General features: G+C 32.0%; 2 protein-coding genes across 4 annotated transcripts; one reads left to right on the top strand and one right to left on the bottom strand.

Moving 5' to 3' along the window:
• The first annotated feature begins 662 nt into the window (after positions 1–662).
• On the top strand, positions 663–24434 carry LOC105147234 (b(0,+)-type amino acid transporter 1). Of its 3 annotated transcripts, none has more exons than XM_011058114.2 (5): positions 663–1212; positions 21034–22157; positions 22527–22740; positions 23146–23451; positions 24014–24434. In XM_011058114.2, the coding sequence occupies exons 1-5, from the start codon at positions 1188–1190 to the stop codon at positions 24076–24078; spliced, it is 1734 nt and encodes a 577-aa protein (XP_011056416.1). In that variant the 5' UTR covers positions 663–1187; the 3' UTR covers positions 24079–24434. The 3 variants fall into 3 exon arrangements, with proteins under 3 accessions (XP_011056416.1, XP_087266001.1, XP_011056415.1); XM_011058113.2 differs by lacking the exon at positions 663–1212 and adding an exon at positions 18296–18401; XM_087409875.1 differs by lacking the exons at positions 663–1212; positions 24014–24434 and adding an exon at positions 18209–18401 and having other exon boundaries at positions 23069–23208.
• Positions 24278–25564, bottom strand: LOC105147233 (uncharacterized). Its single transcript, XM_011058112.2, has 2 exons — positions 25420–25564; positions 24278–25232 (listed from the first exon to the last, which is right to left on the bottom strand). The coding sequence occupies exon 2, from the start codon at positions 25218–25220 to the stop codon at positions 24699–24701; it is 522 nt and encodes a 173-aa protein (XP_011056414.2). The 5' UTR covers positions 25221–25232; positions 25420–25564; the 3' UTR covers positions 24278–24698.
• Positions 25565–26344: the final 780 nt, after the last annotated feature.

Below are 26344 nucleotides of genomic sequence, written 5' to 3'. Positions count from 1 at the left end.
TAATTATTCAGTTAAAAATTCAAGCATGATGTGCAATACTGCAAAAAATTTTATTCTCACAACCAACTCGAGTATTTTACATAATTACTTTAAATATTAATAATCCGACAAAATAATTTTTAAATCTATATTTAACCAAATTTTTCGATGCTTCAACAACCATTCTTTCTGTATACAGAAAATGAAAATATATCAACATTAAAATTGTTAATTTTTTTTTTAGTATAATAGATTTGTACATAGTATATTTATACATAGTATATTTATACATTGGTAAATAAAGATTCTGTTGCAAAGGTCATACGCAAACATTCATCTGACCCCGAATGCAGAAAACGAGTTCAACAAAGTGGCAATAGTGGCATTGAAATTAAGTGCCGACGATCAGACGTCCTGCGTGTCTCCCGCACGCAGGAGCCGCGTGATGTCCATGATAAGTGAGGGATAACCAATGGATGCTACGCACCATTCTGGAGTAAGGATTCACGGTGGCGTCGCTCCGTCGTTGGTATCGAGCGAATTCTCCGACGCGCGCGTCTCGTCGCGCCGCGCCGGGCTGCGCCGCGCCATACCGCGCCGGTTCACGCTTTGCCCTCACGTCTCTCCACTCCCTCGACCCTCGACAGTGGTAGCTTTGGTAGACCTCGCCTCCGACGGCTCCGACGAACGCCCAGTAAAGCGCGAAAGCTCGTTGAGGGAGCGTCGTGGAACATTACTCTGACAGAGGCATCAGCGACAGGCGATTAAAAAAAGAGAAAGAGAGAGAGAGAGAGAGAGAGAGAGAGAGAGAGAGAGAGAACCGGAAGAGAGAAGACTTGTAGAGCGACATATCGCGAATAAGTAAATTCAGCAGACCGATTGAACAGCGTCGTCGCGAGGACGAGCGAGAAACGAGAGAAGAGTTTAACGAGAGAACAAAGATAGTACGCGACAGGGAGAAAGGAGTGAGTACACGCTGAGAAGAACGACGAGAGGAGAGGACAGCAGAAACCGGTCCCGGAAGTAGAAGGGCAGAGGTCGACGGGGAGGTAGAAGAAGAAGGGGTGCGAGTGGACGAGGACGACGAAGGACGCGAGGACAGCAGCTGCGTAAGGAGCGAACGGCGGTGGTTGCACTGAAAAGTAGCGGCGTGGTGTCATGAGAGGCGGTCTCACGATCCGCCCTTCTTATCGGTCCCTCCAAGAGTCATGCATGTCGCGCCCCTCAAACGAGGTAAGCGCATAATTTCTGGAGCAACCCTCTTTGTCTGTGATGCCGGTCGCATTAGATCGTCGTTGTAATCGTCGATTTATCTGGCTCTGCAATTCCATTTTTTAACATAATAGAAAGTCGGCTCAAATCAGTTTAATTAATAAATCTGTCCTTATGTGAAGATGAGAATTCTTAAAATGGATTTTCATTAAATTTTTCCTTCATATTTTCTCATCTTCGTGGACAAGCCTATGCGATCGGATCTCCCTTGGTACATAAGAAGTAGAGTTTTAGTTTTGTTGAACTTATTATTCACTGAGTTTTTATATTTCTTTCGTCCTGAGTGAGAATTTGAGGACTTCGATACAAAAATGGTCCGGTGAAAAAAATAAATTGAATTAATGAGTAATTATCTCAAATTCCTTAAAAAGCGAGATCATTGCGTCTCAAACTAATCGCGATTAACAGTCTCGTATCTCGCCGGTGTACACGCGATACGCCCACGTTTGTTTGTTTGCAATGAAAACAACTGGCGCGCTTCTCGTTACGTAATCGCATTAATCTTTCAGAGAAAAAACCGCTAAAGCACTTAAGAGTAATAAAATTTCTAATGCGATTAAATAATCTTCATCCGCACGATTCGATAAAATATTATTTTCGAAAGAAAAGCAAAGAAAAAATTTCTGTTACAAATTAATCAGTATTGTGAGAAATCAACTTTAGATATTAATAGAAAATGGATACTTAAATAAAATATCGCTTAATAGTTAATTATCGTTTACGTAATATCTGCTAATTTTTTTATTTACAACCTTAAACTTTTATAGTGCCTCTCGATTTCAGATAAAAATAGTTTAACAAAATTATTAATGAAATAATGCGAACATTTGATACATACTATTAGAAATTATCTAATTTTTTTCTGGCTGACATAAATTTTATTATTAATTGCTCCGAGAAAAATGTCCTGATTGTATTAACAAGTATGAACAAAATCATCATATTGATCAGAATTTTGATTATCATAATTGAATTTCTAATTATCTTAATTAGAATGTATGATAGATTTCACAATAAATATCTGATCTGAACTTTTATGATTGAATCTACCATTCATTCTTGAAATTTTAATTAATGCGATTAGATTTTTTTTTAATGTAATATGTAAATAAATTTAAAAGACTATGCAGGATTCCCGAAAAAGTGAAAATTAAAATCGCAAAAGGACTGATAAGAGTGTAGCAGTAATTGATGCGCAATTTAACAATCAATAGAAAGTTTATTTAGATTTACTTTATTGTTCGTTACAGCGCAATTTCACTGAAGCCGAATGTTTAAACAATAAAATAAATTTAAATATAATTTTTATTGATTGTTAAATTGCGCCAACTGTCACGCTGTACTCTCATCAGCTCTATACAATTTTAAATAAATAAATTTATTAATTGTTATAAATTTTTAATTAACCGTTTACCATTTCAGCAGAAGAAGGAGGGCGCAATTAACCCTCATCCATATTCCTTTTTCTCAGCTGGAAAAGTAACTTTTACTAATACAATTTGTTTTAAAAAAGTTATATATATATATAAAAACCGAAGTATTTCTTATTGACAAAATATGATGAAATGAACAAAGCAAATAAAACAGCAAGCATTATCCGTATAAAAGCCGATAACAATCACGTGGCTGAGTTTAGCTTCCTTTAGCTAAAAATAGCGCTGGGAAACGAAAATATCTTTATAAGAATATTTTATTAGGTCTAAAATATCTTAGGAGGATCTATCTCGATGAAAACAATATCATCTCAAACTATATATGTATGTGTATACGTATTCTGAATGTACTGCTCATATCATACGCACTGACGTCATTCTGCAAACATAATCTGGTCTATTAATGCAATGGGATGAGGAAAAAGAAGGAAAGTGCGCTTGCACTCTTGAGGAGTTACAAGAAGGAAGAAAAAAATTTAATTAAAAAATAGCTCTATCATTCAAGAGTATCTATATTTTCTCACTAGTTCGAACATCTCAAGCAGAAAATAAACAATTCCTATCAACGCTGCTGACGTTGATATTGAGTATCGATGACGTTTCATGATTGCAACTAAGAGGCATTAGGCGTACTCGTATTAATTATGAAACATGAGGAATAGTTGAAGGCCGGCGAGAAACATGTGGACGTTCCGAAGACGTTTCTTTTCAGGGCGTGATCGATGAAAAACTAGATCTTCACATAAACGATACACCTTTACAAAAATGAAAAAAATTGAAAATTTAATACGATTGTTCTCTGAAAGACAGAAATATTTGATTTTTTTTTATGTAGAGATGTTTACGATTTTTAATATTTAGATGATTAATATTTTTTTTACGTAAGAGAAGATTATTGGAAGCTCTAATACAGACTCAGTCCTTATAAAAATCTCACACTGACCGATTTTGAAAGACAATAATTAAGTTCTTATTTTAAATATTAAAAGCATTGTTGTTCAAAGCTTTTAGTACTCCAAATAAATTAATTTACTATCTGTTAGTAATAAATTGGCCAGTTAGATTTCTGTCAAAGTGATAAAGATTATGACTTTATAACAATAACAAGAAGAATTCAAAGAGAACGAAAACTTTTCTTTTCGTAGCCTTTAGTTACTTGGCGAGATAATAAATAATTTCGAGACACCCGGTGTACCCACAATTGAAGGCAACGAGTGTTTCGCGTCACGAATGCGTCTCGAATAGGTTAACTACGAAAAACCTGTTGGTTGCGTCCTCGTGGTCGAGCATAGTGTGCCAAGAAGATGTGTATCCACTGGTTACTCTCTCAATCGTTCAAGTCGCGAAATGTTTGCTAATTATAAACGTCTCGCCGTCGAGCCTCTTATTCTCTTTGTCAATGAAAAACGACTTTTGCTGAGTGTGCCTCGATGAATTCGCGTCAATCATTTTTATAGATGTGGCACTGTGTGAAACCGCACATTGCGTAATCTTGCGCTTGAATTCCACATTTATTGTTAGCTGACGACATACTTAGATAAAATTTAAAACTAGCAATAACCGACAACAATTCGAATATCAACCAATTATAATGACAATTATAATAAAAAATTATAATTAAAACTGAAATGTTATCGATTATAATGAGTTTGTCATTTATTAATAAAAAATGGTTAGGTTTTTTATTTATTTCATGAATTAACGGAATTTTGTTTTTTGTTAATAAAAATTCATTGATTATAAATAAAGTTTTTTAAAATTGCATTAATTTTAATCGCATGGCAAAGTTAAATTTGCTTTTGATATTATTCTCATTTTGTTTTATTTAAATTATTAATGAATAGATTTATAAAGATTATTATGTAAATATATATATATATATATATATATATATATTAGGTGTTGGAATTAATTCGTAGCGTTTTACAAGTGATGGGAAGTACTTTCATTAATGTATTTTTTAATGCTCATGTGAAATAAATAACATTCTTTCATTAAAAAACGCTACGAATTAATTCCAACACCTAATATATATATATAAAATTATGTACATATGTAAACATATGTAAAATAGTAATTCTTATCATCCTAAATACTAGATGAAGATTCGCTACATCTCAAAATATTATACATTTTATGATCGACTGTCTAAGATGAGAGGTATTCTTCTGCGACCATCTACTACTACGACTATTCTCTTTAACTCTTTAGCGACATCACATGATAAATGATTTGACGTTATTCAAATGTCATATATTTCCTTTTCTACGAAAGTGATGCGAGATTTTAGATCATTGGACAAGCCGTAATATCGGCATCAGTATGTTCGCAAAAAATATAAAAAACGCGATAAACTTTAGTATAAAAAATTATTTCATCTTTTAATAATGTTTGTGATTAGTGAGATCTTAAAAATCTTGTTAATATTTGTAATTAATAAGATAATAAAAATATCTTGTTAATTTCCGTTTGATACAATCACAATATGTAACATTATAACATGAGTATAGATTAAATTACAAGTCAAAAGCTACGGTTATAGTTAAGTGAAAACAACGCGTTATAGTCAGACGGGAATGGAAGAGGGCAATCGATTCTACGATAACTCGAGATCAGGCGCGAGCCTTTACTTTGAAAATATCATCGAATATACTCGCTAACGATCTTCATGTTGGATATCAACTACTTTCTCACGACTGTTGATGCGTAATTGTTGCAAATGCTTAACGCACGATAAAGTCAAGTACCCACTTGAATCGGCGCGAGCCGCTAATGATTAATTGTCATTGAAACGATTACGATACTATCGAGTTTCATTTCATCCATTCATATCTACTGTAGTGTGCTTGTAGTTTTATATACACATATCCTTTGTAAAATTTATCGGTAAAATTGCAGTTACGTAATTCTGTTTTTTACACAATATTGTACATTTTAATAAATACTGTAATAAATTTATAGATACTTGCATACGTGAAATAATGATATTTTCGTATCTCGAAATAATTCTTATTTGTCTTATGATTTTTATTAAATTGTATATATATATATATATATATATATATATATATATAAAATTAGAAAATTTAATAAAACTATAAGAATGCCTCTATATAATTCACAAATCGCAAAACGTGGTTCGCAAATGCTAATGCTGAATGACGACCACTGCACGTAAGATGCACGCAGATGATGAAAACTAATCACACGAAACGAAAAAACAAATCTTTATTCTGCGTTTGCAAACTACGATTTGCAATATTATATAGAGGCACCTTAAGACAAATAAAAAATTATTTAATTATTTAATATATATATATATATATATCTAGTTTTAGAATTATGTTTATAATAGAATTATATTAATATATAAAATTCTAATTAAAGTATATTAAATTTGCATACTCTCGTTTTTTCCTCTTTCTCTCTCTCTCTCTCTCTCTCTCTCTCTCTCTCTCTCTCTCTCTCTCTCTCCCATTCACTATCTTTTGCATTGTTCTTTTTTAATTAATGAAAACTGATGAAGATGATAGTAGAGATATCGATTTTGTTTAGAGACGCATCTCTATAATAAGTTTCGCAAGTTTATTCTACTTTGTGATGGCGTAAAGACTTATTTTATGTGCGTGACCTCTTATACGCCAAGAATAGATTTGCGATGTCACAATGTTCTCTTTTTTCCTACACGTCGAAACAAGTGTTTTCCCGATAACGTTAATGTACTTTAATTCCTACCTACTCACAACTTTCATTACGAACCGTGAATCTCGTTTAAATATTAACAGATTAATGCGAATATTATTGAACTATTCTCAAACAATGCACGTGTTTACAAAATCAACCAATCTCATTTCGAGAAGTAAAATACTAAGAAAATGACACTAAAATGTATCACAATATCACATTTTTAAAAGGGAAGTTATATGAGATTTTTTATATCCAGTTTTAATAAATAAGATCAGAATAGTAGAATTAAAATTTCCTAAACGTTATAAAAAGATTAACATTTTATATACAACGTCTGCCTCATATTAACTTTAATAATGTCTTTTAGAGAATTTCGTTACCTATTGAAAATAAGTAAATATGTGAAAATAAGTAAATATGTTTTATAAAATATTATAAATAGAAATATTTTATAAAATACATTAAACAATGATTATATAAAAACAATTGACGCAAATGTAAAAAATTTTAAGATGCTTTAAATTGTTTAAAGGTTAACAAATGTTCTCGATAATTTTTAAAGTTAATGTGTAGAACGCAATAAGAATTTGTCATAACTTCTATGAAATAAATGATTGAGTGTAAAAACATAGTTTTACGATCCATTTGCCAAAGGTAAGAATTTGTAAGTTCTATAAAATACATATTGCGAGTGTATGGTAGTTTAGCATTCTTTTTAGTACCTCATATTAAAAGAAGTTTCGCTTCCGACTGTATCATTTATGGACAAGTTTTGTTTAGATCTCTTCTCTCAACGAGAAATATAGAGTGCTGTCGCACGTTACTTTAGCGTGGATTCATTGATGAAAAGCGGCTCGTGCATGAGTTTGCGTGCGAAATGATTGGCTTAAACGAAACGTCGCGGCTCCTCTCATTGCCATTTCCTCCCTCTCCCCTCCCTCTCTCTCTCTCTCTCTCTCTCTCTCTCTGTCTTTCTCTTTCTCTCTCTCGTTTCTCATCGATTTGAGCTCGTTGAGGAATCTGTCTATTTCTTGTGTCCGTCTATTTATGGCTACTTTAGCATGCCATGTTCAATTTAAATTGTTAAAAATAAGCTCGTGATCGGCGTATGCACGTGGGCGAATGCATATTATTGAAAATAAAAAAGACGATACAAAACAAAAATATATATTCTATATACAATACATACATTTTATATACACACACACACACACACACACACACACACACACACACACACACACACACACACACACATATATATATATGTACATATATACATATAGAGAGAGAGAGAGAGAGAGAGAGAGAGAGAGAGAGAGAGAGAGAGAGAGAGAGAGAGTGAGTAATTGTTAAAAGACACTACTTAGAAGAACCAGAAAAAAACAAAAATTTAATTAAATGAAATTTAATAATATTTTTTATGCTCGCTCTCTTAAAAATTATTAATACTCTATAAAAATTATTATTATTTCTACACACAAATTAAAAATTCATTAAAATATTCTATACATTTATTATTATATACTCTGAATATATATGTATACGTCAGAGAAGTCATTGGTCTGCATCTGGTCGCGACATTATTTAATACCAGGTCACTCTAATCACGTGAATTTTATTCATATGATTTGCCAGATGAGAATCAAGTAGTCTAATTTAGCATTTAACTCTGAAGGCGATGATATTTCTGTTATACGCAAGAGAGCTTGTGCTATTTCGGTACAATATAGATATTCAGAGAAAGGGAGAAGAAAGGCAACATATATCTAAGAAATATATTCTACATATATATATTTTTATGAATTGTTAAATAAATGACAATTCCTCAAGCACTAATCAAAGAATCAGAGAAAATCAAAAAGTTAATCAAATGGAATCCATGGAATTTAATAATATACTTTGTATGAATTTGTGAAGAAAGTTGTAAAATTGAGTAAAGTAACGTTGGAATTTCTTGATAAGTATTTATTGCAAGAGAGAAAAATTACTTATTTTACATTAAATAAATTTAAAAGATAAATAACAAATTGATTTTACTATTTTTATACATAATTGTTACATTGATATTATTTATGGCTATTGAGATAATGAAAATTGAGATAATAAATAATTTTATATATATATATATATATATATAAAATCATATATTAAAAAAAACATGTATATATATATGCTACATAAATATTTGTACGCAACGATTATTTTGTCTAGCGTATTATTTTGCTCTCGCTACTTTAACACATTCATAATATAATGTCTAATCTCATAAGCGAGACGAAGGATCAAGCAAATCGATTTCACCTCATTCACGCTCAATGTTACTGACATATGCAACGAAGCGTGGATATTTTTGAAACGAATCGCGTTTCGGTTGGACGGAAGGTATCGCGTGCTCCAGAATCTCCCCCTGGCATTTCTCTAGTTACATGAGATGACGCAATACCACATAGCATTTTCCGCACTTACTCTCGTATTGCATAATAAGGGTCAAAATGTTGCAAAGTGATTCGATTAAAATGCGAGGAGTGTATAAAATTTGAAGATAACTTTGATGTATTATAGGAATCTGAATTGGATTATATTTTAATAAAAAATAGATTAGGATGTACAATATAATAATGTAGAATATTTTTTAATTTGAATTTGTTTAATTTGCATAGAATTAATGACAATTTTCATAGAATGTTAATAACTTTGAATATAGAAGAGTATTAATGTATGTATATTAATTTCATGTATGAATTCCATCTGATTGAAGTTCTTTTTTTTATCTTTTTGTACTTGAGCAATTATAATGTATTTTATTACTAACTATAATATATTATAAAGATAATTATCTCAATACGTTTTCATATAAGCTTTTAAATGAGATTTAAATAATCCAGGGCTTAAATTAATCAGTAAGTAAAAGTTGAAATTTAAAAGATTATGGAAATATTATAATTGATAATCTTCCTCACCTCTTCCTCATCTCTTTACTAATGGAAAATCATTCTAAGCTTCTCAAGGGATAACGCTATGCTGGTTCTCCGATATTCTGCCTCTGTCTGTTCTTCACACCTCGTATATTAAAATATCATAATGAGAAGTCATAATTTCATAATGAGAACTCGTAAAACTTTGTAGTTCTTGAATTTTCGATTTTTCGCGACGTCACGATTTTGCGTCGCGCAATAAAAGACTTTTGAACGGGAAATTCTGAATTATCGTAGCGGATTATACGATCACGCGTGTCGATCGATAGAAGGCAAAACGAATAACGTGGCGAACAATGCGACCAACACTCACGCTGGCCGCATTAATAAAGCAGAGCTCATGAGATCATAAAACGAAGGTGGCCCTGAGAAATTGCATTCCCAAATCGATTTATAAAATACTGGCCCGAATAATCAATGATATTCTAATCGGCTCTCGATAAAAGTTACTAGAGTTCTAATTTGCTCACGTCCGTTCTTTTCTATTTTTTGTAAATCGATGCAATTCTTCTCTCCATCAATAATTTTACAATTTTATATTTCTGCAGTTAATATAATATACTTGCAATGTATTTATCTACGGGTATAATTTAATGAAATATCGATTTTAAGACTCAAGAAATTTAGGTTTATAAACTATATTCTATAACATAAGAAATAAAAAATTTTGTTAAAAAATTTATATATATATAAATTTATAAAAATATAAACAAAAAAAAAATATATATATATATATATAAATTAAGTTTTATATATATATAAATTAAGTTTTATTTATATTTTTGTTTATATTTTTATAAATTTATATATATTAAATATTACTTATACTTTTATAAATTACACACACATCGTATAAATAAATTAATATAATTATAAATTTATTATATATATTGTATGTGTGTGTGTGTGTGTGTGTGTGTGTGTGTGTGTGTGTGTGTGTGTGTGTGTGTGGTGTGTATATAATATTGACATATAATTTTTTTATCAAAAGTACACTTTGCCAGTATACTAAGTATATGATTTAAAATGTATTCAGCAAAAGCACACATTGACAAATTATAATGAATATATAATTAAACAACAAAGTAAGAAAAAATTAACAATTATGACGCGTGACGTAATTTCAAATGTGATGTACGTAACAATACACGTTAGCTGGTTGCATATAACAAATATTTATATTATCGTGCTAAAATAAGTCTTTGAACAAATTTCAAGCAAAGTCTGAGAAACAGTATTTGTCTGTGATGAAATACATATGTCCCATTTGTTTGTCCAACGTTGAAAGGATTAAAGTCTTGCGGTATTCAATACATGACACGCGTGTATTAACGAATAAATTATGATAATCATAATTCAACAGCAATTAACTTCAACTACTCGTGTAAATTTGCTTTCTGGACGAACATAATTTCATAGAACCGTTCTTACTTCGAAGTCGAATCGATTGTTCTACGAATGACAAGAAACTTGTTTTTGATGATTCTGTGAATTCTTTTAAAAGAAAACATTACAGTTTTTCTATTTACAATTAGTTTGCAAAGCGTGAGTGTTACGAATGTTTAAAAAATTATAGTCACGGTATACAAATTCGCTTTTCGTAAAAAAGATTTACTAAATATAATGAATGAAATTTTTGAGAGAAAAACTGAACATAAAATAAAAATATGTGTGATAAAAAATTATTTTTTTTTTTAATGTAATCTCAATATCGCGAATAAATATTAAAGTTTAAACTAAATTTTAAAAAATATGCAATGTATGGATACATTTGTTTAATTTCTCTTTTAAGTTATAACAAATATAGAGAATTTTATTTCAGTTTTCTTTTATTTAATGTATTGGATCCTTTTACAAATTTCATCTTTTGTCACGATTTCATCAACGCAAAAATTTTACTACGCAGTCTGCAGAGAATGTCATTTCAATTCATTTTGACGGTTTTTATTCGTTACTTTATCATTTCAGTTGAATTATCGGACAAAAAAATTGTATGTAAAAAGCGACCTAAATAGGAAGTAGCTTCTAAAATCTCGATATCTTATGCATTGAAATAAAAAAGTCTGCCAATTAAAATTCAAAATGACTTATCTTATACGGAAAGGACAATTTTGCTGAAGTATTTAAAAATTGAAATACCTAAAAAGTTAGATACAGATTGAAAATTTTGTTGGATTAATAAAATAATTATCTAGAATCGCTATCTCAGGTTGCTAGAATATTAAAATTTTTTGTAGCATTGCTCATCATGCTTGAGTTTTCGACATAAATTATTTTGATAATCCAAATTATTTTCAGATTTGTATTGTATTTAGCTAAATTTTTAGATATTTCAGCAAAATCATTCTTTCCGTATACCTATGTATAACGAGATGTCCCAGAAGTCCTCAATTTTCTTTCAGAAATATTAAAAGAAACTAAGAGATAGATAGCTCAGGTCAGATAGCAATTTGTCGATTCTGACATCAATTAAACTGATGTTTAATTGACTATTGAAAGGATTAAAGTCTTGTGGTTTCAATACATGAAAAGATGTTATTTTAATATCGTTAAAATGACAATAAATAATGACATCTTGCTATCTGGCTGGATTATTAAAAACTATTTGAAAACAAGAAGATTACTTTTTATAAATTTTCTTGTATTAATCCTAAAAGTAACATATAAATTCTTGTTTTTAATTCTTATATAATTAAATTGAAATTTTAATTGAAAAATATTCTAATCTCTTATAAAATATATTCTATATATATAGCTTTTATAAGATATCAAAATAGATTTATTTATATTTAATGTATTTTAATGCGCGCATTTTAATACTTTTTTATAATACTTTCTAATTATATTCGAATTATATTTATAATATTCTAATTTTTTAAGGTTTTATTTTTCGGCAAAAATAATAATATTTTTATTTTCTTTTGTCCTTGAAGAATAGATTAAGAGAATTATTACTTTTTTTCGTTTAATTTCAAGTTCAATGTAAGAAGTAAATGTTAAGATGAATGCAATGACTCGACAACGAGCTCGATAGAATTCTTACGATCGACACGACCTTGCCCATGAAACGCAGTACAGAAATTCGCTTTCCGGTACCTCAGATAGGAAACGCTTGTTCGTTTCGCATATGTCCCAAATCAAATGCAGTTGGAGCCTTGCAATATTTCACGATGAATATTTATGATTGTTAATTTCTTACGACAGGCCATTCATGTCGCAAATGCGCGTTGCTTTAATCTTTAGTATCATATATCTCCTAAGGTATGACGAATTACGCGATAAAACGTATACGACGCCATTCTAGTGAAAACCGACCCGTGTCTAATCGAAGCTATGCGAAACAAATGTATGATTCATAAGTAAAAAATAGCCAATAAAAACTAATATGCAGTTAACGAGATACAAACAACGAATTTTTTCAATTAGTTGATTCATCAGTGAACTAACAGGACGGCTTTATTAACAATAAACGTATGCTTCAGTTCGAAATTAGAAATTTTTTTCCGGATGCAAAGTTAATAAACAAAATCGAAAATTTATAAATTAGATTGATATGTATATTTCTCAATTTACTTCGGTTTTATTCGCTGAGAAAAGTTTCAATTTCAAACTGAAACGTGTATATATTATTAATAAAACTGTCCGGTCTTCGGACAGGTCGTATGATTTATAATGAAACAATTTATTATATCCTATCGACTACATTGTTATTGCCTTTTGATTTATTGATTGTATATCTCGAAGTATTTTAACTATCCTTTTAAATATGTAAAAATTTTAGTTATAAATTGCTTAATATTTAACTTTAGAGATTTTAATCGAAACTCGATATAAAAATAATTCAGTTCTCTAATTTGAAATAGCGCAAATCTATCATTAAGAATTAATATTGAAAATTGTAAGAGACACATAGTCTATGAGTGTACTTTCTAGGATATCTTGCGTGACTGAGTTCCTTAAATTTCTAAGATATTTTTACGTTTTTCTTCAATTACATAAAACCCAGTTATTGAATTTATCTTGTGAAATCAAGCTTGATTCCTTTTACTTGGTCGTCTTTCACGACACCCCGTGTATGTCGACGCGCCATGCGTCGACGACGATTATCAACTCTGACACGTGTTGATGAACGCCATCCGATCGGTCAGTCCAGGCTAATCTGGTGTCGTCGTTGTCGCACTGACACTTCGCAGAATTTTATAATTTAACCCAACCCAATTCGTTGCCCCGAAGAGACAGAAGAATCGAGAGGAAATCATCGGTCTTTGCTTCGTGCTATCATACGTTTATTCTTCGTTTTCATCGTTATCATCGTCTTCGTCATTTAGAGCACATTAGAAACGCGTGCAAGCGAATACATTCCCTGGCGTCATCGGCAATTACATCGTTAAACGACATGCCGGAATATCGGTCGCGATCGGTTTTAAATGAGGCCGGATTATGCTGCTATGTCACGCAAAGGAGTAGCGACACAATTTCCACTTTGTTGCTGCAATAAATCTCACACAATAAATTTTACAAAGTCGAAAATTACGTGATCGCTGATTAGGAGTTAATAGATTTAACGAAGATCCGATAGTTCTTAATGCATTTTTAACTATAAAAAAATTCTTTTTCTCGGTATATATATCGGTGACACATCTATATATATATATTTTTTTTTTAATAAAAGATGGTTTACACTGCTTTTAGTGATTTTATTAATCTTTTTAAGAATATGTAATTAGTAATCTAAAGTAAATAGGTTACAAATAATTTTATTTGAATGTGAGTCTAGAATATTCTCTCACTAATAATTATATCGTTACGTGGCGGCCTCTCATTATATTAGTATTTATGTGTTTGCGTCATTGTACATGATTTCCTCTTATTTTGTATACAAATACATTACGAGTTGGCAGTTATTACAATAGTACTAGCAAAGTTTTGACGAGTGGGTGCAACAACGTGGATGAATTATGAGACATGTAAAGCAATTCACGACGCCAACTGAAAAATACATTGCTGAAAGTGTGAGACAGCTAGAGTCGGCCAAAAGGGATCATTTACCAGTCATGACAATACACTAACAGTAAAACTGACGCAACATCTTCAACAGCCGCAAAGTTCATCACGCGCAACGCTTTTCTCACATTATATGCAAATTTGTTTGGACCAAGAACAAGGAAGTTATAGTTATTATGGATAATTTTCAAAGGGAATATAATAACATATAAATATATCCGTACGAATTAGAACAATTTGTTGTTATAAAATAAAGTATAGCTAGGTCTGACTAATTTCACATTATTACTACTTAATTCTTTAAGTTTAAGTACATTACATGATTAAATAGGCAATTCAACAAGGAATTCTAATAATTAATGTTGAAAAATTCTTATTATGTATTTTCTCCCAAAAACTGTTTAAACCAGTTAACGAACAATGTAACGTGTAATTTATAATTGTTCTCTCAATATAATGGATCCACCTACTGATATGTGAAATATCCCAGTTATTAATTTTAATCAATCTTCGACAGTTTTAAAGCTAAAACTAATCATAAATATTAATTAACGAGACAATATACAAGAATCCATCTCGCTTTTGCTACGAATTGCTATGATAATATTAATGACTGAGAGGATGCAATTAATTGAAATAGAAAATTCGCTTTTTTCAACTTTATATTTTTTATTCTTTTAATTTTTTAATTTTTATTTCTCACGAAGGATGAATTTTTTAATCAATAATTCATAAAAAATAAATTAATAAGGTTAAAATAATTTATTCAAATATATACTTACAGAATTTGCAAAATTTGAATTTTACGATCTATTCTGTGAGTTGATTTGGCATGTGTTTGCATAGCAATCATTTCTCTTATTCAGATCTGTTGTTTTTCACGCGATCTGACCTTGTTCCATTAAATTGATCATAAAAACGTTGTTTTTTACCAATGAATCTGTATTTGATAATTGGTACAAATTACGTCTCCTTTTCCAATTACTCTTTAGGACACATTCGTCAGATCGTAGATCGCTCGATGAGAATTCAAGGAATTTCAAATAGCTTCGCAACGCTCAATAACAATGATAATCTAATTAAGTCTAATGGATGCTTAATCGATTACATGTTTAACGGATAGCATAGCTACATAATTGAAATTTCAATTCATCTTCTTATGTTCCTCTTATGCTTCTCTGCCCACGAATAATCGATCCTACATAATTTAAGTTCTTTGCATAAGAATTTGCTCATTAACTATATAATTAAGAAATTGCGTTAATTGCAAGTTAAAAATTATATGAAATTAAGATAATTTTATCTGTTCGATAATCCGTTTTCTCTGATGAATATAAAATATTGCTAATAATTTAATAAAGTTTTATAATATACAAGATTATATGTATTTTTATCTATCTGTATACATTAATATTATTATTTTAAAAAATTGTGGCAATGAGAGACGTAGTAAGTCGAGCGCAAATTGCTCCACATATATTTATAACAGATTTATCACTTTACAATAATTTTCGAATGTTTCGGTCTCTTTTTGGACCATCTTCAGCGATTTGATATTGTAAATTGAAACAAAAATCTTTAAAAACAATCTATCTTTAAAAACCATCATGATGAGCTTGATTTTTACTTTAATTTATAATATCACATTGCTGAAGATTTAAAAAAAGATCGAAACGTCTTGAAATTATTGTAAAGTGATAAATCTGTTATAAATATATATTTGAAACAATTTGCGCTCGACTTACCGCACTGTTACTCTCATTGCCATATTATTATAATTTTTTATTATTAAGAGTTCATTTTTATTTATTTGAATTATTATTTTATATAATAAATTGCGTGTGTTTATATAGTTACATATTTATATTTATTTTTCATTTTGTTCGGCAACAAATTACTTTATTATCGTTAAATCTACAAAAGGCTTATCGATCCTTGTTAACCTTCTCGCATGAGTACATTCTTTAAATTAACTTAATGTGCTGTATAATATAAAGATCTTCTTTTAGCAAGGGCATTGTACCCTTTCTCAATAATGTATGTGTAAGTATGTATATATTCAGCTGCTCACATGTCATAGAGAGAATAATGTCATTCTATTCGATTCATCTTTTAAGTGCGACTAATATATGAAGATCGATAAATGTCATTATTTGATATTTTAGAAGATTTCATATAGATGAAAGCATTTAATACTTTAAAGAAAATATTGGTAAAGCTTTTGACATTTGTATTTAATTTTTCTTAGAAATTTCTCTCTCTCTCTCTCTCTCTCTCTCTCTCTTTCTTTCTCTCTATTTTCCTTTCTTATAAGTTTATAAATTATATTTTATAATAGATTTTAGTTATTTTTATAGTTAATCTTGTTACAAGACGTTTTTCTCGATGTATTATATTACAATTTTACATTATTTACATCATGATTTTGTCTATAGAGAAAAATAACAAATCTTTATTTAAATTTGCGAGAGAAATTATTAACAGAATTCATATTTAATACCTAATAATTGCCAAAACAGTATTTGAATTGCATCAGATAAAATAAAAAAGCTTTCTGGCGTAAAATTTTGGGAAATGAGAGATTAATTTTAGAGTACCTATTGTGAGTATTACATCAAATCTGCGTATAATTTCCGGAAACTGTCCACGTGGTCAATTACGATAAGCGGTCTTAATAGCGTGATAAACGATATTAAATCGACAATTATTATCGATTTTACGGTCAATGATTAAGCACGTTTCGCGATATCACGCAATTGTTTTCACGGATTCGATTACCTGCATTCAGTCGTCTATGTAAAATTCTAAACAATAGAAATATTGTTTTGTTGGCATGCGTGGCCGTACTTTGTCAATTTGTTGGACATTTACATTTTTTGGCTTTTACTACCAAAACGTGCAGCTGTCATACGGAATAATCTAAGAGAGAAACGAGAGACGCTACGTGACCAAACTGGTGTAACGTCGCTCAGAAATACACGCACAGGATTAAAGTATAGAAGTTTTATGATCTTCGGACTCGTTCTCATCAATTCCAACGATTTATTCTTATTAGCGGGAAAATACGATTCTTCTACTAAATTCTTATTATTTTAACGAATTGCACGTTTTTTACAGTTATCGAAAAAGTGGAATATCTGAGAGATCGACAGCTTATTTTCGACATTGAATTTTTTTCTGAACCGATTATCAAAATAAAAACACGCATTTCTATCAGGCAAGTATATTATATCGATTGAATTTATTTTTGCGTTTATTTGCGAATACATATACAAATCCTTCGAATAAAATTCATACATTGAACAAAATATTAAATTTTTAATGAATATTTGCTTGAATAGTTCTAAATAAATATTTATCAAATAAACATATATATTTATTTAATACAAGAACCATGAATTTGATTCATCATATTTTGAGTAAATATTTATTTGTTTCCTTAATTCTGAGAATTTGTTTAGAGAGAAATATCTATGAGAATTAATAATTTTTTTCTAGTGTACTCTTCTCTAAAACACGTTATCTCATTTGCTCGTTGTTCGTTTCTCGATGAATAGTTCGATTTTTGCGAGTAACGTCGAAGCGGAGCGTCGCGAAAAGGAATGTAGGTGCGCATCCGATGAGATCGATAACGTTGGAGCGGGGTCACCTTGAGAAGGGGAACGTGCATCCTCCCTCGCTTCGCGCTTCGAAATTCCCGCGCCGCCGGGGTCGATGAGTTTCGCGCGCATTTTTCGTTCGTGATTTATTGCCGCAAAAGAGGAGTCTGGCGACGCGATGCCTTCCTGGCGCTCCGCCACGCGAACTATTACGGTCGCGACGCGATGACTCCGTGATAATAATATGATAATCGCCGTCACGTGATGCGGGATTACGCGAGGGTTGGCTGGCGGCGGACGGTCACGTGGTCGCCGGCGCCACGGGCCAATCGCGCGCGGCAGTTCGCTACCCCAGTAAATGAGAGGGATGCGGTACGGGCCGGTCGGTCTTCTCGTCGCACCCTCGAATAATTATCCGTGTTCGGCGATCTGCTCGTTTACGATACCTGGTATGTGAAATCTTCGCGTTAATGTTAATTGCAAATTTGACGAAATATTCGTAACAAAGCGATATTATATTCTCTCTAAACTTTTAGAAGCTTTCTATATAATAAGATTCATAATAAATCAAAAGTCAGAAACCAATCACAGTCGAAAAGAATAATCGACTACGTACAATTTCTAGCTTCTCTGACTTCTGATTTATTACTAATAGTAATAAATTAGCTTATTGTAGAAAGTCTTTTAGAGCGAATCTCACTTTGAAAAGTGAAATCTCACTCTTAAAGATTGAAAATTGAGCTCTTTTTCAAGACTGATTCTTTTTAGAGTGAAATTTCACTCCAAAGAATTTAGAGAGTCTTAATATAGAGACGCATAAACTGAGTCCACCTGTGATTTTTTTACGATCCGCTTGATAATAGCTGAAAATATAAAATAATATTTTCTATCCTGTGAATAAAACAAACATTGAGGCCTGAAAGACTATATCTATTTTTAAAAATGGTTCTCTGAAAAAAATTTTTAAAAAAGATTATACATCACTGCCAAAGAATTGGGTGTGACAGATGCTGTAGTTACATTTGCTCTAAACATTGTTTTGTTTTCATAAAATATTTACGCCGGTTGGTCCCTTTCTTTCGAAGACCAGAGACGGAAGTGAAGCTCTCGCGTAATAGTTCTCGCGTTTATGTAAGAAGCAGCAAAATCCAGAATTATTTCGAGCCCAGCGCGTCCGCAACGAGATTCCAAACGCGAATTATGCGGACGAGGGCAGACCACGTGGTTCGATGATCCTCCTCTCTCGCCGGGTGACTCTAAACTTAGGAACCGGCACAAATCAAATATAACGAAGTCCATTTGGTTTCGCAGTGCTTTTTGTATTCTGTCTAGTACTTTCCTTTTACAAACCTACGAAACGCGCAATGAATATAAAAAATATATAAATTCGCCTAAGCTTCAATTTTCGTGGTAATTTCGATTTTAATCCACGATTCATTTATACAACTTTCGTCTATTCGGCGTTATCGACCACATTAAACGATACTCTCATACTCATTTGCCGCAATATTTCTCAAATGATATTCTTTCCCGGAATCCTAACTCCATAAGTAGAAGACTACTGCGAGCAATTAGCGTGATGACGCGGATTCATCAAATTGCTTGTAATTTTTTTAATTGATTTAAGTTTTAAGTTTTGAAGTAAAGCTGCTTTGACTAGAGTGGAATTATAAGCCTCGTGATCAAATTAAATTGCGAAATCATTATAATTTCTCTGTAAAAAGATGAGATTCGTATAACATTAATCAAATAATTAGAGATCAATAAAATAAATTTGGTCAATTATTTATATTGTATCAAATTACAGAAAATAGAGAGAAACTGGCCAAGTGGAAGAGGATCTATAAATATTGACCTGATTTCGTAAAAGCGTATGATGTTTATAATGTATCATTTTATCCTTTTTTAACATTCGATGAATAATAAGAATAAAATGATATATCACATACACTTTATAAAACATATTTATTGTTGATGTTTATACATTGTTTGCAATCCTTTCGATACTCTCTTTATAGGAATCTCTATAATGCTTTCTTTTAAACAGAATGATTAAGCAAATTGACATACCTTTAATCGATTATTACTCACAAAGTAACCAAGTTCATGACCCCAAGTATCCTTTGAATAAGTTTTGTTACTTTATAAAAATAGGTATGTGATTGATTCGTTGTTATTTCATGCAGTAAGAAAGTTTGTTATTATGAAACTTCGACGGAATCAATATATTATTTATAAAAAGTTCACCACTATTGTGTGCTTCGTTCTTTGACTTTCTTAACGTAACTCGTGCTAAAGAAGTTTAATAGGATATAATAGATAGTAAAAAGACGCCTTCAGAATGAAAAATTAGAAAATGCTTTTCAAATATTAATGTTGCTAACGAAGTAACCTTTTCATCGAGGAAAAAACAAGATCATATTATTTATTGGCTAATTCTGGAAAAACAAAGTTATTCTTACCTGAATAAAGATAGTTTTAGACATGCTTGATACGGATAAGCTTTTTTGTAACTTTGATGAAGAAGATCATACTACAGATTATTGATTTGATAAAATCAATCAGCGTGCACAATGAATCTAATTTATAAAATTGTAATTGTTGAATGTAATCTTTAATTAGTTTAATTTTCACATTTGGTTAGACATTTTTTAATTAATAATTTAGTTATATTTCATCATACATTTCTTTGATGTTTAAATAAATAGATGATCACAGCACCTCACTCATATTTTAAAAACTTTGTTCTGGAAAAGAAAATAAAAAGTGTATTAGCCTAGAAGTTTTAAAGTTATTTTTACATTCTTTTATCTCATGAAGGTATAAATAATGTAAATTTAATTTTATGCATATTTTTTAAAAAAGTAACTATAAGGATAAAATTTAAAGTGTTCTAAACATCCCACCCACCTACTTCAAAATTAACAAGTTAAATAATGTAACGATAAATTGTGAATATGAATTGTTTTATCACTACAAGTTTTTCATCCCTTTGGCTACGTTCAATGTATTCAGTTCTCTCAATTATGACATGAATAACGTACAAAGTACTAAAATAACAAGAAATTTCTTCCTTTGTAGCTACCGTGGGACATGATCCGCAGACGAGTAATGGCGGTCAGCCGCAACTGCAGCAACAGCAACTACAATTGGGGGGTTGGCTGGGAGGAAGTGCCGGTGACACTGGCGGTGGATTGGTCTGCCGATCTGGCAAATCGGTCAACGGCAGCAGCAACGGCAAACCGTCGTTACACCATCCTCAACAACAGCGTCAACAGCAACAACAGCAGCAGCAACAACAACAAGGCCAATCTGGAGGTGTGGGGGATGACGAAGACGGGGGTGGAGGGAGCGGAGGGCTGGAGGGGACGGACGCAGAGGCGAACGACGCTGTTCACCTCAAGAGACGGGTGGGACTCGTCAGTGGGGTGGCTCTAATCGTCGGCACGATGATCGGCTCCGGGATCTTCGTGTCGCCGTCGGGTCTGCTGTTGCGTACCGGTAGCGTCGGCATTAGTTTTGTCGTGTGGACCGCGTGCGGTCTGCTGAGCCTCTGCGGCGCTCTCGCCTATGCCGAGCTGGGCACCATGAACACGAGCAGCGGCGCCGAGTACGCGTACTTCATGGACGCATTCGGCGCCCCGCCTGCCTTCCTCTTCTCCTGGGTGTCCACCCTGGTGCTTAAGCCGTCGCAAATGGCGATTATCTGTCTGTCGTTCGCCCAGTACACCGTCGAGGCGTTCACCGTCGACTGCGAGCCACCTGACCAAGTAGTCAAGATCGTCGCCCTGCTGGCGATTGTTCTGATACTCCTGATCAACTGCTATAGCGTCAACCTGGCCACCGGTGTGCAGAACGCTTTCACCGCTGCCAAACTAATGGCCATACTCGTGGTGATAATCGGTGGCTCATACAAATTGATACAGGGTAACACACAGCATCTGCAAACGGCGTTTGACACCATCGATGGTAGTAGCATCAACATCGGTCGCCTCGCCACTGCTTTCTATACCGGCCTCTGGGCATACGACGGCTGGAACAATCTTAATTATGTAACCGAGGAGATTAAAAACCCTTCCAAGAATTTGCCTAGATCCATCATGATCGGCATACCGCTCGTCACGCTTTGTTACGCACTCATCAATGTATCCTATCTAGCAGTCATGTCACCGTCAGAAATGATTGAGAGCGAGGCCGTGGCGGTGGTAAATATGGTCAACACAAATTTATTTAGAGAATACATTATTCTTCTCAAAAAAACATCCCTTTTGAAAGTGACGTAAAATGATAGAATCGATCCCATCAAACACCCATCCCATCAATTAACAATGACATAACTGTTATGTTAGTTATAATTTCCCACTCAACAATATAATTATAATATAACATATATTACACAATTATATTGTTGAATGGAAAATTATAAGTTACTGTTAATGGATGTTTCTTTGTAAAGACATGAATTTCCTCGATATCGCTTTGCAAGTAGAGTTGAATTATCAGAATTCAGAGAGAGACTTTGCTCCGATCAATTTCTATATTTTGATGATGGATCAAGATATTTTTTTTCGCAGACGTTCGGCAATCGGATTTTGGGCGTGATGGCGTGGCTAATGCCGCTCTCCGTAGCGATCAGCACCTTTGGATCCGCTAATGGCACTCTGTTTGCTGCGGGTAGACTCTGCTTCGCCGCGTCGCGAGAGGGTCATCTGCTCGACTGCTTGAGCTACGTGCATGTGCGACGCTTTACTCCTGCCCCAGGCCTCATCTTCCATTCCCTCGTAGCAGGTATCAAAACAGACCTGGATTAAACGAACTTGCTTCGAGAGATAATTATCTTTCGCATTCAGCAAAATCAAATTTGATTTCTTAAAATTCTCGTTTCTATTTGTTTATGTTTGTTTGCGAGCGTTCGCTTGAGATTTGATTTCATCTAATCGCTTTGAATTTTTTAAATTGTTTTTTTAAACATTTTTTCGATATAAATTTTCAGCTCGTCTTTTAGATATCTTCTAGCAGTAGAATTGTATCTAAATTTTCTTACATCATGAACGTATCCTCCCGATTATTTAAGATTTTGTTTTATGTAACATACATATGTTGTTCTACTTTCAAGGCGAGACCATTGCTATATGGACTGTATCGACTTCAAGGTGTCTAAATGTGTTGTAAGCCAAAATACTGATTTCGCAGGCGCGATGGTTCTCTCCGGTAACATCGATTCGCTGATTGATTTCTTCTCATTTACTGCATGGATATTCTACGGCGGCTCGATGGTCGCCTTACTGGTGATGCGGAAGACCAGGCCCAATCATCCGCGACCGTACAAATGCCCACTAATGATACCTATGCTCGTGCTCGTCATCTCCGCGTATCTCATAGTGGCGCCGATTATTGACAAGCCCCAGATCGAGTACCTGTACGCGGCTGGCTTTATCGGTGCGGGCATGCTCGTCTACCTCCCGTTCGTAAAATTTGGATATGTGCCCAAATTCATGGGTGGGTATAGACGTCGTTACACTGAAAATAAAGACTCGTCAACGAATAATTAAAAATTTTATACAGTGCCTTGTTATCAGTTTTTATCAATATATTATAATATAAAATATTTAAACTTATTTCCAAAAAAGAAATAAATATCTTATTGATAAAAAGAAAAAACAATTAAAACTCCAAGATCCTTATTAAAAATCTGAAATTCAAATTAAACCAATCTAGTCGAGTTTCAAGAAATCTGAAATATTAAGCTTGTAGAAAGAAATATACGTAGAAATAAACTCCTAAAAGGATCAATAAAATTAAGATGACAAATTATTATAGAATTTCAAAAAGTATGAAAATAAAATCAAAATTCAAAATCTTTTAAATTTCTCTTCAATTTAAAATAAAGATTTACCAAATCTTAAATTAAAATTCTTAAAATTTCTTTTCTCTGTTTTTCTGCTAAATTTATTTTGACTAAATAACTTTAATAAAAAAAAAATCGTTTTTTATTAAAGTTATTTCTATTAATTTGTGTGACCTTAAATTTTATATTGTATATTTTGTTTTCTGATTATAGAAGGTGTCAATGCCTTCCTGCAGATGTTACTAGAGGTGGCTCCAACGGCGGTTGCCTTCGACTGATTTCATTTCGAGAGATCAACGTACAGTTCTCCAGAATGCCGAATCATTCCATTATGGCATTGTGTGAACTGTATGAACACCTGAATATATCCTATTTTAAATACATGCAGACGAGAGCATTATATCCTATATATTACAAAGCTCAAGGCTGGCCCAAAAAAAATTAATATAAAAAAATCATATAAAAAAGGCATATATATATATTATATAAAAATATATTATTTTATTACTTGTTATTCTTCATACATAGTATACAACATGCAGAAGAGATATTATTGTTAGACAATAGATAATTGATGTTGTAATGAAAAAGCGATGAATCAACAGAAAATATTTTAAATGTTTGCAGTTATAAATTTGCCTCTTTTTCTTCGTATATCCTTATCCTTTTCCTGAACTACCACGCAAATTGTGTATTATTTTGAATTCGCAATTTTATTAACTTGTTCTTTTAAAAATTAATTTGTGTACAATCCAATTAAAATATATCTAATTGATAAATTAATTGTAATTATTAATTACAAATATATAGTTTTTATTCTTAATAGTCCTTACAAGATATTTTATTTAAAACATATTTCCAACCAATTTCATGTAGAGTTTTAGTAAAGTTTCATGTTTTAGAAACTGTTTTTATTTTCAACTCTTTTTCTTTTTTTTATCAAGATATCTTTCGGTACTTTCCCATAAACTTGTAGAATACCACTATCCTTCTTCTGTGTTTTCTTAGACTTAGGTTTGAGCAAACTACTGGTAAATCCAGACTTGTGCCCTTCCTCCTTTTTCTTCTCTTTCTCTATCTTTCGACGCGTCTTTAATGCTTTGTAATTCATTCTCTTATTCTTGGGAGGTATTGCACCTAAGCTAATAGCGAGCTCAACCTTTGCTCTCCTCGCCTTTGGTTTCTCGAAACCAGACATACCAAATTTGATAATCTCATATCGCAACTTCTTCATCTCTTTTTCTTGTTGTTGTTTTAGTTCAGCAGGTGTTTGTTTCGTAGATTCCTCAAGTTTTTCTTTGTTATTTGAGTCATCTGCAGATTTCACTTTTTTCTTTGGCGCTATATAATTCACAGATATGTAATCACTCGTCGCAGTTTTTTTGACTTGGGAGCCACGTGTTGGTACAAAGTCTTCCATTTTTTCCTCACACTAAAAAAAATGAATATTAAAAGAAAAACGCTTTATTTACCTTCTGGTCTAACCTCTCTATTAACAATATACAAAAAAAGTAATTTTCATAACCTCAAAAAGAATTACGGAATAAATAAACGTTGAAAATATTTTGAAAACAAAAATGCATGTATTTGACGATCAATAATCATGAATATTTACTTACGGCAATCTCTAATCACAACTAATCATAATCTCGTTAGTGAAATTGGTATACAAATCGCAAGTTCGTTCTAAGAGCAGCTCGCGTTTTGCCGCGTTCATATAGATTGAGGTGCATTTTCATGAACCTCTCAAACCTGTGTTTAATGACAAACAGATAACATATCATTTTTTTTAGGAGCTATACGTTCATTGACTTTGTATTTTGCCGCATGACAAATACTTCGGCAATCAGTATCAATCGACATCCAAAATATGAGCCATAACTCTTATACATTTGTTTTTTATAACTGAACTTTTTAATTTATTTTTATTTTTTTTAAAAACGTAATTCGTTGAATCCACAAATAGAAACAATTAGCGCGAATTCAGTCATCTGCATTATTAAATTAGTACATACTAAAACCCATCAGATAGCAACGTCTATCTTGTTTCTGACACGTTGCTTGCTAAGAATGCATTGTTAAGTATGCGTTGCTACCAAAATTGCAGCAACTAAGTCCTCATTTGTTGGCAACTTGATGCCTTTACAATATAATAACATTAAGTAGCAACTTGCCAACAATTTGTCCGACAACTTTAAAATCATCATCATCAAACAGCTATCTTGCTGACAATACATATACACATTGTTGTCTGCATGTTGCTACAACATTGGTATATTCAAAATCATTGAAGATAAATTTAAGACAAGTTGCCAGCATCATAAGCAATCACAGATTTGTGCAATTTTGCTGAGACACGCTTTGCTATCTGGAAAGCTGCTATACATGAAATTAACAAAGTTAAATACGGGTACGAGATATTACAGATTAAAGTTATTTATAAATCATATTTTTAATAATTTATAATTTTCATATTTTATTTCAAATTAAAAAATTCATTAGTCATTGTTTTATCATTGTACATATGAATCATTTATAATTTAT

The sequence above is a fragment of the Acromyrmex echinatior genome, chromosome 9, assembly GCF_024713525.1.
Source record: "Acromyrmex echinatior isolate Ae372 chromosome 9, ASM2471352v2, whole genome shotgun sequence".
NCBI classification, from domain to species: Eukaryota; Metazoa; Arthropoda; class Insecta; order Hymenoptera; family Formicidae; genus Acromyrmex; species Acromyrmex echinatior.
This window is presented reverse-complemented; position numbering and strand designations above follow the sequence as displayed.